At 37.9% G+C, this 14,008-nt stretch overlaps 1 protein-coding gene across 6 annotated transcripts in view; it reads left to right on the forward strand.

Annotated features, from left to right (window-relative positions):
• tnr (tenascin R (restrictin, janusin)) overlaps positions 1–13,297 on the forward strand; it is a 139,154-nt gene extending 125,857 nt beyond the window's left edge. For 5 of the 6 annotated variants that reach the window (XM_079614505.1, XM_079614507.1, XM_079614506.1 and 2 more), the window contains 7 exons: positions 1,228–1,358; positions 2,858–2,990; positions 3,345–3,496; positions 4,588–4,684; positions 7,542–7,703; positions 8,304–8,467; positions 10,549–13,297. In XM_079614505.1, the coding sequence (XP_079470631.1) occupies positions 1,228–1,358; positions 2,858–2,990; positions 3,345–3,496; positions 4,588–4,684; positions 7,542–7,703; positions 8,304–8,467; positions 10,549–10,665 (956 nt within the window). In that variant the 3' untranslated portion in view covers positions 10,666–13,297. Of the gene's footprint in view, positions 1–1,227; positions 1,359–2,520; positions 2,591–2,857; positions 2,991–3,344; positions 3,497–4,587; positions 4,685–7,541; positions 7,704–8,303; positions 8,468–10,548 lie in introns of those variants that run through there. The other variant, XM_079614509.1, reaches the window with a different exon arrangement.
• Positions 13,298–14,008: the final 711 nt, after the last annotated feature.

A 14,008-nucleotide genomic window follows, 5' to 3' on the forward strand; every position in this document is an offset into this window, starting at 1 on the left:
GAGTTGAGCTTGTGCGCCTGTGCTCTGCTGGAGGGAGAGTGGCATGTTGACTGATAAGAGATCACGTTGAGAGACAGGACGCCGGTGAACACACACTAATTGTCTTCCCTCTGAAGTGGATCTGTCAGTGTGCCTGAAACCTATACTACACACGCAACCATGTGATTTATTTTGTCCTCAGGCAAGCGAGCATCTTACATGCCTCCAGCGGGTGTGCTGACACAGCTCCAAACATACACACTGATACAGCATCTGATAGTGAAAAATCAGCTGAATGTCAGGTGGGGGGTGGTCATTTTAAACATGCTCTGTTTGTGTAGCTTGTTGTTTTAAATCAAGCAGGACTAAAATACCTGTAGAAAATCCATTAGAATTCCCATTCATCTCAGTAGCATTTGTTTGGCATTAGAAATATGCCGTGTTTGCTCATGATTTCTGAAGCCATGTTGTTTTGAGCCAATCACTGCTGCCATAAATGCCATGTGACTAAATACTATTGGGAGCTGCAGGAAAATTATTTGTAAAGCCTCTAAAACAAATGGAAGACTTCCAAATTAAATGTTGCTTGTAAAATGTTATATTGTCTGGTTACATGAATATTTCTGAATGCAGTTTGAGGTAGGTAAGGATTTTTGGGAACAAAAATAATCATTCAGCAAGAACACATTAAACTGGTCAAAAGGGACAACAAAGATATGTATAATGTTTCAAAGGATATCTATTTCAAGTAGAACTTAATATTCATCAGAGAATCCTGAAAAAAACACGTATCATGGTTTCCACAAAAATGTGATGATTTCACAAAAACTGTGATTTCACAACCAGTGTTTCAACATTGATAATTATAAGAAATGTTTATTGAGTTGCAAATCAGCATATTAAAATGATTTCTGAAGGTTTATGTGACTGAAGACTGGCGTAATGATGCTGAAGATGGTGAAACATGGAAACCTAATGTATGTCATGGTTTATTATATACATAGTCGACCCCAAGAAAAGCCCATAAAAACCGCTAAAAAGAAACAAAAACATAGATTTGTGCCGTTTAAACAAAATTGCATACAAGTAAATATTGTATGACCAAAAAAAGGGGTTACTGGGTTTTACAATCAAAGTGTCAGTAGATGCCAGTGTAATGTTGCTTGTCAAATGTGGTAATGAGACTATACTCTAACAGATGTGTTTTGTCTATAAATTGCTTTTGCTCTTTGATCTTTGTTTAAACAGCCATGGATGCGCCTCAGAACCTGACAGCTAGTGAGATTAACCATCGAAGCGCCCTCATATCCTGGCGACCGCCCATCGCGGACATCGATAACTACATGCTGACCTACAAAGCAGCGGACGGCAGTCGAAAGGCAAGCGTAATGTGGACTTTAGCTTGAGTGACAAATACACTTATAAAGTAATGCAATTTGTAACACAAATTTAGAAAACAAAAATAGGAAATAAAAATGCATGAATTATAGTGTGAACATTTCATAGTTGAACTGTAGTTGATGTACAGCCTGATCTTATAAAAACTTTGTTCTAACATAAACTATATTCCGCAGAGATCAACCATCTAAGGGAGCCGTTCCATCTTTTAAATCTGCCTATCGGAAAAGCTCAATTTGATTAAATCATTTAACAAAGTCATTTCAAAGTCTATTAAAGACTTCCCTGAAACAATTTCTCTGAAAGGAGACAGTAGATACAGTATCTGTTTCAAATAATTGCATTACTTTTAATGCATGATCACTGTCCTATAATGTTTTTTTTGTCATCTGTATTTAAACAGCTTGACTAGAAAATGCAATGACAAAAATTAGGTTATGGATTATGATCTTTAGATTTATGTTGTTATACACAGACGCGCGCACAATCAATGCAACAGAACACTCTGACCTAGTAGCCAACTGTTAGTGTTTGTATCCGTCCAGTGGGTGTCAGTGGTGCACAGATGATATAAACCCTGCTGGGGCATCTTAGACATAAAAGATTTCTCTTTCCATTAGAGCCAGGTTGGCATAATAACAGACAATATGGAAATTGCCAAAAATAATAATACAGTGCAGTCTACATCCACTCTGTGTTGCCTCAGCCTATATTTCAGATTCGGGATTGTGAAGGGATAAAAATGAGAACATAAAAACGGGCCGACTCTGCTACAAACGGAAGCTTCCCTAATACAATTACCTGCTCAATATCCTCTGCATACTGACAAACATTAATGCAACTTCATTAAAACATTGTTGTGCTGCATAATTCACATTACACACTGATGAAAAGGAAAAGGATGAATATGGAACAATGTTGTTTCAAAGGCGTGTGCCACGTCCATCCAGGTCCTCTGTAAATCTGTAAAAGTAAAAGTTCTGAAAAGGCACAGAAAATGTGTGGCACATTAGTTCGATAAAAGTGAATTTTTCACAAAACAAAAGAGGGGAAGTGAACTGTCATGAGCTATAGACCAAAATAGAAACGCTGTTTCTCCCCAGCAGCACCAGTGCCTGATAAGCCTCTTCCTCCCCCATCAAGGGCTTTAGAGCTGCCAATCATATGGAAGAAAACACTGGGAGGAAAAGCATTGTGTGAAAAGCACCCAACAGTAAGCAGCTTCAGATCACAACAATTTGTCAGGCAGTTCTTAAAGTGATTGTGATCTGTCTTCTGTTTGTTTATGAGGAATATCTTTCCTACCCACAATGCTAAGAGCTGCCGTTATTTGTACTATCTCTAGGCATGTTTTCCACAAAACTATTCTGCCGCTGAGCAGTTCTTTGTTTAGTTATGGTCTATAGTGTTTGAACAGAGGTAATGTACTAATGCCTCGGCGTGCCTGCGGATTAGTAGACTGTGTTTGGTTGTGTTTTAGGAGCTGATCTTAGATGCCGAAGACACATGGATCCGTCTCGAGGGGCTGGCGGAGACCACCGAATACACTGTGAGACTGCAAGCCGCCAGAGGATTAGAAACCAGCGCCATTGTTTCTACTTCTTTCACAACAGGTGCAAATCTTCCACATCTCCTGTAAACTTCGGGTTCGATCGAGTTCTTTCACCTCATTAGGTACAAATGCACACTATTTCCCCATCAACGTCATCAAGTACAAATCAGTAGCGACACATTCAGTGCATCTGTTGGCATCTTGCTTCACCCTCATTTATTGCCTTGTGTTTCTGTGACTTTACAAGCACCCGACTTCCAAAGATAGCATTTCATAACGTCTCAGGCAGAAATCAACAAATTTACACTTCATTGTCGTGGCGGTGATGCAAATCACTGCTCATTAACCTCCCAGTGACCCTTCGATTTCTTCTGCTTTGTTGTTCTGGATGTTTCTCAACCCTTTTCCTCCTCAGGAAACCGATTGTTTCCCACGCCACAGAACTGTGCGCAACACCTCCTGAACGGAGAGAACCTGAGCGGAATCTACACCATCTACATCAACAGAGACCTCAGCCAAGGTGTGCAGGTTTACTGCGACATGACCACCGACGGAGGCGGCTGGATAGTGAGTGAGAGATATCTGACTATGACATCTGAACCCTGTCTGTATTGTCTATATGTTTGGCACAGTGTATGATTTACACAAAATCCCACAGTGCCATATTATAGGATTGGCCCCTGTTGAAAAGACCAGCATTTTTGTTTTTCAGACTGGTTTGTGCTGGAGTATCCAGTGTAGCCATGCTGTTAAAAAGCAAACTTGGCTAGATGAAACATGCTGTTTTAGGTTAACCAACCAAATCTTAATGGATAAGCTAGTCGACAACTAACACCAGTACATATATATCCAGAGTCCAAAATATCTTTCTGGCAGTTAAATTGAGATAATATATTGCCTAGAAAAATGTCTTATTGGCCATACACACACACACACACACATTTACTTATACACATGCACATAAACATAAACATGAAGTTATTCATTATATTAAAAATATATATTTTTGGTACTGTGACTGATTATTTAGCCATTTCTAATTTTATTAAAACAATTATTTATTATTATTTTCAAATATAATTATGTATTATATTATTTTTATTATTTAGACATTTTATTATCATATACAAGATCATATTATTATTATCACAAAAAAAATGAGCCAATGTCTGCCACTCATTAAAAGCACATAGAGGTCTGGAGAAAACATATTTCTGATAATGCATTTTTCTGCTGAGGAAAAAATTGGGAGTTAATTTATTAGACAATACACCACTTACATCAGCAGAGGCCAGACTATCGACAGTCTAGACAGACTATTTTACAATTCGACTTGAACCATAAAGTTAGCGGCCAATTGGCAAATAACTATATAATTGCCTTTGGCGCATAACAAGTGTAAATTTTGCAGATGTCATCATCTCAAAGTAAAATGACTGTTGGGATAAATTGCCATTCATGTGCTCCATATTGTCCTAAACGCATTATATTTAACTGGCATAGAGTGGCATAACTGGCATAGGGTGGTGGTTGAGGAGATTCCCCCCTTCTATGTAAAGCGCCTTGAGTGTCCAGAAAGGCGCTATATAAATGTAATGAATTATTATTAATTATTAGAATGTTGTGCGACAGCTGTACCTCTGGTGATTGTGTTTCAGGTGTTCCAGCGACGTCAGAACGGTTTGACTGATTTCTCCAGGAAGTGGAGTGACTATAAGATCGGCTTTGGCAACCTGGAGGATGAATTCTGGCTCGGTGAGAAGACGTGAAATACACTTGAATTATAGACAGAGCAGTTAGAGCTGTCTGGAAAAAAAGCTGCTACGTAATTACTCATTAAAAATATGGTCGTTTTAGGCCCCATTAAACTCTTCAGCAGATCTAAATTTGGTCAGCACTTTCTGGCAAATCTATGAGTTTTATTTAAGCATCAATCCCTCTAAATGTAACTCCGTGAGGAGTGCTCTTGACTAGCAATCAGATGGTTGCTTCATTTAAATATTGGATGGGCATTTTGGGAAACCGTCTAGGTTTACCTTAGTACTTAATGCTAACTTGCTCCAGGGACACTGTATATCTTTCCTATTTACTTGCATTATACGGAGCATACTTTCAAAAGAGAGACAGTGCAGGGCTGCTCTGAATAAAGATGAAAATAACACAAAGTCTTTTAGCTCTGTGAGAGGCTGCATCAAAGCACCATCCTTTGAAATTCTCCATGTGTCCTCCTGCATTCAGTATCTAGTGTTTGTATCGGCTCTGTGCTCCAGGACCCCTCAGTCCGTTACTGGTGACTCTCAGCTTGCAGATTCTGTTTAAACGATCCGGTAATTATTTTCATCAAAATCCAATTTGATGGAAAACAATAGAGCCCATTTTCCTTTTTATCCATGATACATAAATCTTATTAGAAAGCTATAATTATATTCATTCAAATTCAGGGAAAAAATAGCATTTGTGCACAGCACGGATTTCAGAGCATTGTCTCAGTTACAGATAAAAAGTCAACATTACAAATTATGCCTCTGCAGACATTTAGGCCTGGATAATATGTATAACTATATTTAGTGTGGAAGGAGCACATTTGAAAAGATTTCGGCTCATGAGCAGAAAGTAAACACTGTTTGCTGCAGTGGACATGTGCAATGTCTTCTTGGTACGTTTGAAGAACGTCGTCCTCACATACTACATTACAATACTACACAATAGACATTTAACACAATGAACTTACTTTGTGGCTGTTATGTTGGAGTAGACATTGCCATCATTGTGATAAATGCAACTGCTGTAATCACAAGTATGCTTTCTTACCCAGGTAATAATTAGCAGCGCTAGGCGGTATATTCAGTAGATATTTTGCTACACCGCTGTATAACCACAGCGTGATTTAAAATAAACAGACACCAAGCTGAAAACAGTCTATTCTGTGTACTGCGTCATTGATGAGTGATAAGTTTGTCTTTCAACAGTGAGACACTCTGCTTGGTCTGGGAAACATGGTGTTAACTGTAGGTTGTTTGTGGTATCACAACTTTGTGTCAGCTATTTATATTATTGTGTTGAGTTTTTTGCTTTTCAGCCCAGCTGTTATGTACGGTAATGTGAAGCTGTTTTTGTAATGATGAAAGACTTGTTATGTACTACACACCTTTTTTAAAAATTGCAAATACAACTAAACTGACAGATAACCACTTGGCAGATAAACTTTGCTGCCCTGCTTCATTCAAGCATTCAAAGAAGAGAGCATGTCTGTTTTCCTGTGGTACTTGTTACTTCTCCATGGTCCCTGGGCTCTTCTTGTAATTCCTCACCTGGTCATGACAGTCAGTTACTCCTGAATGGTGTATTCAAGAAATGGGGCTGGGTTCAACCATGCAGATAGGACAGTACTGTAGAGATATGGTGTTATGGAAGAAGGCACAAAGTAATTCAGAAAAGTAATAGACTCCGCTGGTCTGTTTGCCATTATTCCAAGAGATTTGCAGTCTTCCTGAACTGAGAGAAAAAAAAGCTTATTTTCTTTGCAACACATTTGAAAATTAGAATGTTTTTTTTTTCATTCACGACACTGGAAGGATGTTATGCATTTTCAGTTTCTGCTTGAAATAATGCTATGATAATTGGTGTACAGACTGTTCTTACCACATTAACCAGTCTGACTAACTGCTTATTTTTAATCACTAATACAGTTTTTACACATTTCACTGTCTTGTTTTCCAGTAAAAAAAAAATATATATTTATATTGATTCGTTATTTCTTTTTTTATTATGTTGATTACACCTTCGGCAAATACATTTTACTGTTTTAAGCAAACATCTAATACAATTTTGTGAGGTAAATGCTTAAAACAATGCCATTGGGATAATATAATGTGCAGTGTGCTGTTAAAAGTGCAGTACTTGGCTCAAAATGGTGATTAAAAGTAATATGATTCTGTAATATTTTAGATATCATGCCATGTGATGCCTGGCTGATTTTAATCAAGTAAAAACAGTCTCTGCTGAGATTGTACTGATTGTGCATGCTGCTTTTTAATGAGGTTCCCCCCACCGCATTTTTTACTAATCTCATTACAACATGGCTGCCCTTAAAGATGCCCTTTGACCATGTCTGGTGTTCGGATCGTTTTCCCCTCACTGTTACAGTTCATCAGCCTTCTGCTTCCTAGGTTCATTCTATGGCTTTACATCCTGAGGTGAGTTTAAGGGCTTAGTTACAGTTCAGCACATCCTTGTAGACACTCACGAAATAGATGGAGTTCTATTATCAGGAGACATCTACGCTATCAAAAAGTGATTGTGTCTTTAGCCAGACCGGACATTTCTCCACTGAACAGTCAGAAAATTTGATTATCTTCAATAAACAGACTGTTTATCTGCAGTCTTTTGCTCCTTATCTTCAGAACATATAAGAGTCAGAGAGAGTGAGATGGACCACCAAACAAGCACTGCTTTTATATTAAATCACGGGCTCTTATCTGTGTGGACCATATTTGAAGACAACATTTGCACATGTTAAGGGGCTGGAACACAGAGATGGGATGGCTGGATGGTAGATAGTGTTCTAGGTGTGTTCCTCAGAACTTTTCTCTTTTTTTTTTTCTCCATGCAGGGTTGGACAGCATTCAGAAGATTGCAGCTCAAGGTCGTTACGAGCTCCGCATTGACATGAAAGACGGCCAGGAGTCTGTATATGCCAACTATGACAGGTTTTCCATTGGAGATTCCAAGAGCCTCTACAAACTGAGGATAGGAGAGTATAATGGCACTGCAGGTGTGGCCAGGGAACATTTGGGCATTCATTTTAAATACATTGAAAGGAAATAACTCGTTTTCTTTTTTTTATTATTAATTTAAAGGGACTCTCCGACTTTTTGGGACTTAAGCTTATTCACCCTATCCCCAAGAGTTAGATAAGTCCATACATACCTTTTTGATCTCCGTGCGTGCCCTAACTCTGTCTGACATGCTTCGCCTTCTGAAAATATAGTTCCCAGTATATATATGGTTAGAAGATGGCTGTGTCTCATGTGACCTTGTTATTTGTACACGCTGTGACTATACCACAAATCACAACATGTAAATAGGAAAATGTTGGCATTATTTTGTCACTTACTGGGAGCAGTATGCTAGCTGGAGCCGTTTACCTCCAGTCTTTGTGCTAAGCTAGGCTAGCGGTGGGTGCGTCAGACAGAGTTACGGCACGCACGGAGATGAGAAGGGTATGTATGGACTTATCTAACTCTGGATACGGTGAATAAGCTAAAGTCCCAAAAAGTCGGCGTGTTCCTTTAAACACCCCAAAGATGATCTCTCCAGAGTGGTTGTGGATATTTAAGCCTATCAATTGTAATTACGGGCTTTTTTACCCCAGGTGACTCTCTGAGCTACCACCAGAGCAGACCTTTCTCTACCAAGGACAAGGACAATGACATCGCTGTCACCAACTGTGCATTGTCCTACAAGGGAGCATGGTGGTACAAAAACTGTCATCGGGCCAACCTTAACGGAAAATACGGAGAGTCCAGACATAGCCAGGTAATCCTAAGCACTGGACTGAAATGTCTGGTATATCCACATAATTAGCCTAAAGGTGCGGCCACATGTACCGTTGTTCGTCTCAGGCGAAATCCAGTCAGTTCAATAGAAGATATCTGGATTTGCTGTGTTGACCAACAAAAAGCTGCTTGGTTTGAAAGTGACTTATGCGTGAGCTGTGCTTCATACATCACTACACTATTAGTCTCGCGTAGCCAGACCTTCAGACTGACGGCTGAAGGTCTGGAATTCATAGCAGCTTTCTTTGGCCAAGGCCCGCCCATAAGGCCGTTTGACCGACATGTCAAACAACCAATTACAGTTCGTTTCGTTCAGCGTCACGTTTCGGGGCGTGGAAATGTCCCCACAACAACAGACCGGCGTGCAACAAGTCTCCACTAAGTGCCTCAAACAAAACTCCTGGACATCTCTTAAAGAGTCTATGCCGTGAACCTCGCATACTTTCTACGTTTAGCTGATCTTGATAAATGCTCATTGTCACTCATGTAAACACAACAGTTTTTCTTCCGCAATCACACGTCTGCGCTTTGTTTCCCGGCGGACCGAGAATTTACGCGACACTCGCGCCCCCCGGAAATCCGATAAAATTCAACCAATCAGATGACGACTTCGACACTCCTGAAGTGTTTCCAGTTAAGTGTACCATATGCATCAGACGTTTAGCCAACGTTCCGTGGGCGTGACGTCTGAGGCTGAGACTACTACACTATTGACAATAGACAATGGGCCTTTTTTGCATTTCGCTAATGTTTACCTCAACCTTTATACTTTAATACATGCATTGTTTCCACCACCTATGGAGTAACAAGTAGGCTCAAACTGCCTACACATGCAAACTCTCACAGGAACTTAGTACTTTGATTAGATCTTAATACAGCGCTATTTAATCTTACACCTACAGAGCCTTTGGTGGGTGTGACTCATTCTTTGTGGTTTTGTGTGCAAGGGCAAGAGCTAAAGACAGGAAACATGCAAGAGCATTTGGAACTGAAAGCAAATAAAGCTTGATAAGTGAGATTCACAGGCCAATGGGTAAAAATATTGTAGATCGGTCCTTGCTTAACTGTGTTGTGTCATGTCCTGTTGTCTCGCTGTCTGCTTTCATTTCAGTTTTCTCACAAGTGTTAGTGGGTTGGTGTAGCTTATAACTGATAAGGTCATATTCCCCATTGGTATATGTGATATGTTTTCATAAAAGCAGAGGTTAACACTCTGAAAACTAATAATGGCCTATAATATAAAAAATATTCTTTTGAGAGGTGTTCTTGACTTTGTGAGGTATTTCAGCCGTAATAACATTGAATGGATAGACAATTGCTATTTGTACATAAATTGTAAATGTTTTTTTTGTTTTTTTGGGGGGGGGGGTGGATTGATACTGAAATGTACATTAGCATCTAAAAACATTTTTCTTATGTATAACTTACCTACAAATTGTACAGATCAAATTGTGCAACTTTTCTGGCAAATTGGTAAACTGGTTCATTGCACAATTCCATAAATTCCATAAAATGAACCTATGAATTTAGTATGGTTTCACAGTATTGTATATCGGTTACTGTATATTAGATATGTTGTATAGCTGTTGGTCTGTATTTAAATGTTATGCTTATTTCAATATTGTTACATTTAGATTACCTTTGCCGTCATCTAACACTCATTTAAAGTTAATCTTTAAAAAAAAACTAATAATTTTATAACATATCAGAAAAAAATCGCTTCGCTTTATCAGAAATCACTATTTTTATGAGTTATATGTATTGATATAACATGAAAATAGTTATTGGGAGTTTAATATCGGTGCATCTTTTAATATTCTTTTGAATTTCATAAGATTCCTAAACATTTATACACTTAAGTTATAAGTACATAAAGAGTTTAAAATGCTAATACAATGTCAGTATGTTGATATTTTAGGTTTAATTTTCTGTCTAAACAAATGACAGTGTATTTCTGTACTAGAACGACATTTTATGTATAAATACCTACAAATATGTATAAATACCTACAAATCCCTTAAAACTGTGTGTGTATTAACATGATGTGTTTGACTTCCGCAGGGTATAAACTGGTATCACTGGAAAGGCCATGAATTTTCCATCCCTTCTGTGGAGATGAAGATGAGACCTTTCAACTACCGCAGCATCAGTGGCAAGCGGAGGAGGTCCACCCATTAATCCACCGTCCTACTAGCTGTTTCTATTTTTAAACGGGGCGAGGAGGACACAAGGAGCGATGTAACTTATTTAAATCTTTGAATGACAAAACCCCCTTGACGAATGTTGGTTGTAAACCGTAAACCTTGAGGTTCGGTGACTTTCTTATGTGTAATGCAATTTGTTCAGTTCTGGGAGAATGAAGACTAGGTTTCGGTATTGTGCAGCACGTTTACAGTGTGAGGCCTAAGGAAAGAACCTCATTAAATGAAGAAAAGAGAATGTTTCTCCCTTTGAGATAAAAGATTTTGGAAAAAAAAAAACGAATGCCCCTAAAAATGAGATGCTTCTATTTTTATAAATGATGAGAAATACCTTTAAAGAGTAACTGAATGATTTTCATGTTCATGTGACCCATCATCACAGTGTTAGATTTTGCATTTACTGCACCCTGAAGACTAATTTCATCTCATATTTAAATCTTATATTAACAATTGGCCATGGTACTGTTGAACACAAAATTCTATCATCATTGAAACCTCAGAAACCAAAGAACTATTCAGTATCTGAGGTCAATTCAGACTAATCTGAAACAAAAATGCTTTTCAATCAAATAATTTGTCCCATATTTTAATTTATTTTAAATTGTACTATTTTGTGCAAGGCTGATTAGTAATGTCACATCATCCCACGTCAGTGTTTTATTTAGATCTGTCTAAAAGAACATATAAGCTGGCCCGAGAGCACTGATATGTACATATGAAGGACTCATATGGAGAATTTTTGCATAGCTCCGTCTCACACTCCATGCTTTAGAGCGTTTCAAATGTTTTTGTTCCTGTAGAATAATTGTGTCCATCTGTGTCTTTGTAAATCCTCTAGATTAATAGCAATTTACAGGTGAGTGCAGGAGAAATGCAGTCTGTGTTTATCACTGCAGAGAGAAGACCATCTGAAGGGTTCTTTTCATAGATGTTTCTATTCCTTTCATTCAGTCGTTCTAAAATGGAGTTGGGCAGACACCTGCTGACAAGCAGTCAGGCTTGTGCTTTTAAGGCTTGGCATACACACAATAGGTCATACAAGCAATGCAACTCCTAGTGCAACTTAGAACATAGTCTTTCTTCTTTAACGTTTTGTGCCTGACAAAAAAAATATGATTTCATTCTGTAGTTTAACATGGCCTCTATGTATTTTGTACAGTGACTGAAAGGTTTGTGAAGGAGTGCAACCATGAGATATTTTTCTAGACCTTTCCTCATGCAGTGTAACACTTACCTCATGCAGCAAGTGATATTTCCTTTTCTAGTAGCACATCTCTCTCTCTCATTTCTGAACAAGAGGGTGTTTTTGTCTAATTAACTCACTGAAGTTGTAATACATTGTTTTCTATGTATTCACTTTTTGAAAGTACTGAAACAACAGTAGCATAATACAGATATGCTGGGATTCAATTAAAACATTTGAAAGATTACATTTTATTCTGCATTTCAACAAAAACTGAAAATGATTGACTCGCTCTCATGCTGTTCCAAACTTTTTTTGCTTTTTTTTATTATTTTGTTTTGGAGAATTTTGAAGAATATTTTTGGGTGTCGATAACATCAAATGTTATTGTCACCACAGAAAATATTACAGTACGTGGTCCCAAACTCCCAAACTTTAAATATATATATTTTGAAGTCAGATTCTTCTGCTCCGGTATGTCTGCATGCTCTGCATAGATAATTGTCTTCAGGTCTCCAGCGTTCTGCTGCTCTAACAACACCTGTTTCCCATAGTCGCAGATCTCCTAATGAGCCTCTTCTGAGAGACAACACTATGATGTTTTCAAAGAGTTTCTACCCTTTTCCTATGCTTCTATTTTTTTCTTATCTTTTTGAGGGGTAAGATTAGAGAGTGTAGCAACAGCTGGGATGGGAAATAGAAACCAAGTAAATTCTTAATCAGCTACAAGCTAATTGCATTTAACACTGAAAAATACATTTTGCATGCACCAGAAGGCATCATTTTATCCATTTACTGTTCTGTGGAGAACATGGGTGGAAATGTGTACCTTCTTGTGTTTTCTAAACGTTTTCTTCAGCAAACTAATCGTTTGTGGTTCCCATGAAGCGGCCTTCTAGTTATTTTTGAAAGAGGAATAGAAACTTCAGTTTGTGATTGACCGCTTCTCAAGATTGCGACAGGGACAGATTTTCCTTCATTATTCATTGACTCCACATATGGCGGAGACACTTCAAGTCCCCCTCCATTCTGACATGCCTCCTATCCACCAAACCACTTACGGCTCAACATCCACCATGGAAAACACTTCAAAACATGTTACACATAACACTAACTCTGTGTTATACAGGCAACCTGCTCATTTTACCACTCTCATGTACTTTTATTTCATTTTGAACATTAGGATATTGTAAAAATCCCCTACATTTTGTACCTAAATGAAAATGTGTTTAGCATGAACACTAATGAAGCAGGTAATGTGTGCAAAAAAAAATCTTTGAGACGTTTCTCCCTAACTTGCTAACCACGTTGTCAGATAACCTTGGATATTATTGTAAGATCGAATTAGCTCTAGTTTAACTTAAAATGTGCTGTATAGTTCCTTTTTTATTACATTTTCTACACATTAATAAAATATTCAAAATACAAAACCTGAGTTTGATTGTGAAGTGATTTGGGGGGGTATTTTTAAAGCACCATTTCTGGTTGTGTAGCCAATTAAAATCCTATGAATGATAAACCTTCTTTTTTTTTTAAAGCATACTCATTCTGCAGCGACCGAGTGGTGGCGCTTTCCATCCGCACTTGACATTTCACTGTTTGTATCATTCCTTTTGTCTGTGTTTGCGCGTCTTTGCATTTGTGGTTGCGATTTTCTTTTCTGCAGGTTTCATTTGATATACCAGTAGGTAGAGGCAAGTTTATGAGTGAGTCATTGAATCATTCGCTGCTTAAACGATTCGTTTAAAACATTGATTCATGAACTGTGTTGCTCGGAAACGCGAAACCGCTTTGACTTCCTTTGGAATTATCACTGGTCGATACACAAAGTAATGCAAAATTACATCTTAAAAAGTAAGTTACTCAATATTATTGAACTGTGGTGAAGGTTAGATGAAGCTTTGCGAAGCACTGAGGCTTTCCTCTTAAATGTATCTTTCAAACTAGTGAAATAATAAGTCATGTCTGTGTATTGACACTAAAATCATTATATATATAAATCATTAATAAAATTAACAATCTGTCTATTTTAACTATGCCCCAGTCCGGACTTATTTCATAGTCAAATGAACATTGCGGGCTTTATATATAAATTAGTTTTTTCTTTCTATTTTTTCTTTCTTTCTTTCTAGTAAAG

The sequence above is a fragment of the Phoxinus phoxinus genome (genome assembly GCF_949152265.1).
Source record: "Phoxinus phoxinus genome assembly, chromosome: 5".
In the NCBI taxonomy this organism is placed as follows: domain Eukaryota; kingdom Metazoa; phylum Chordata; class Actinopteri; order Cypriniformes; family Leuciscidae; genus Phoxinus; species Phoxinus phoxinus.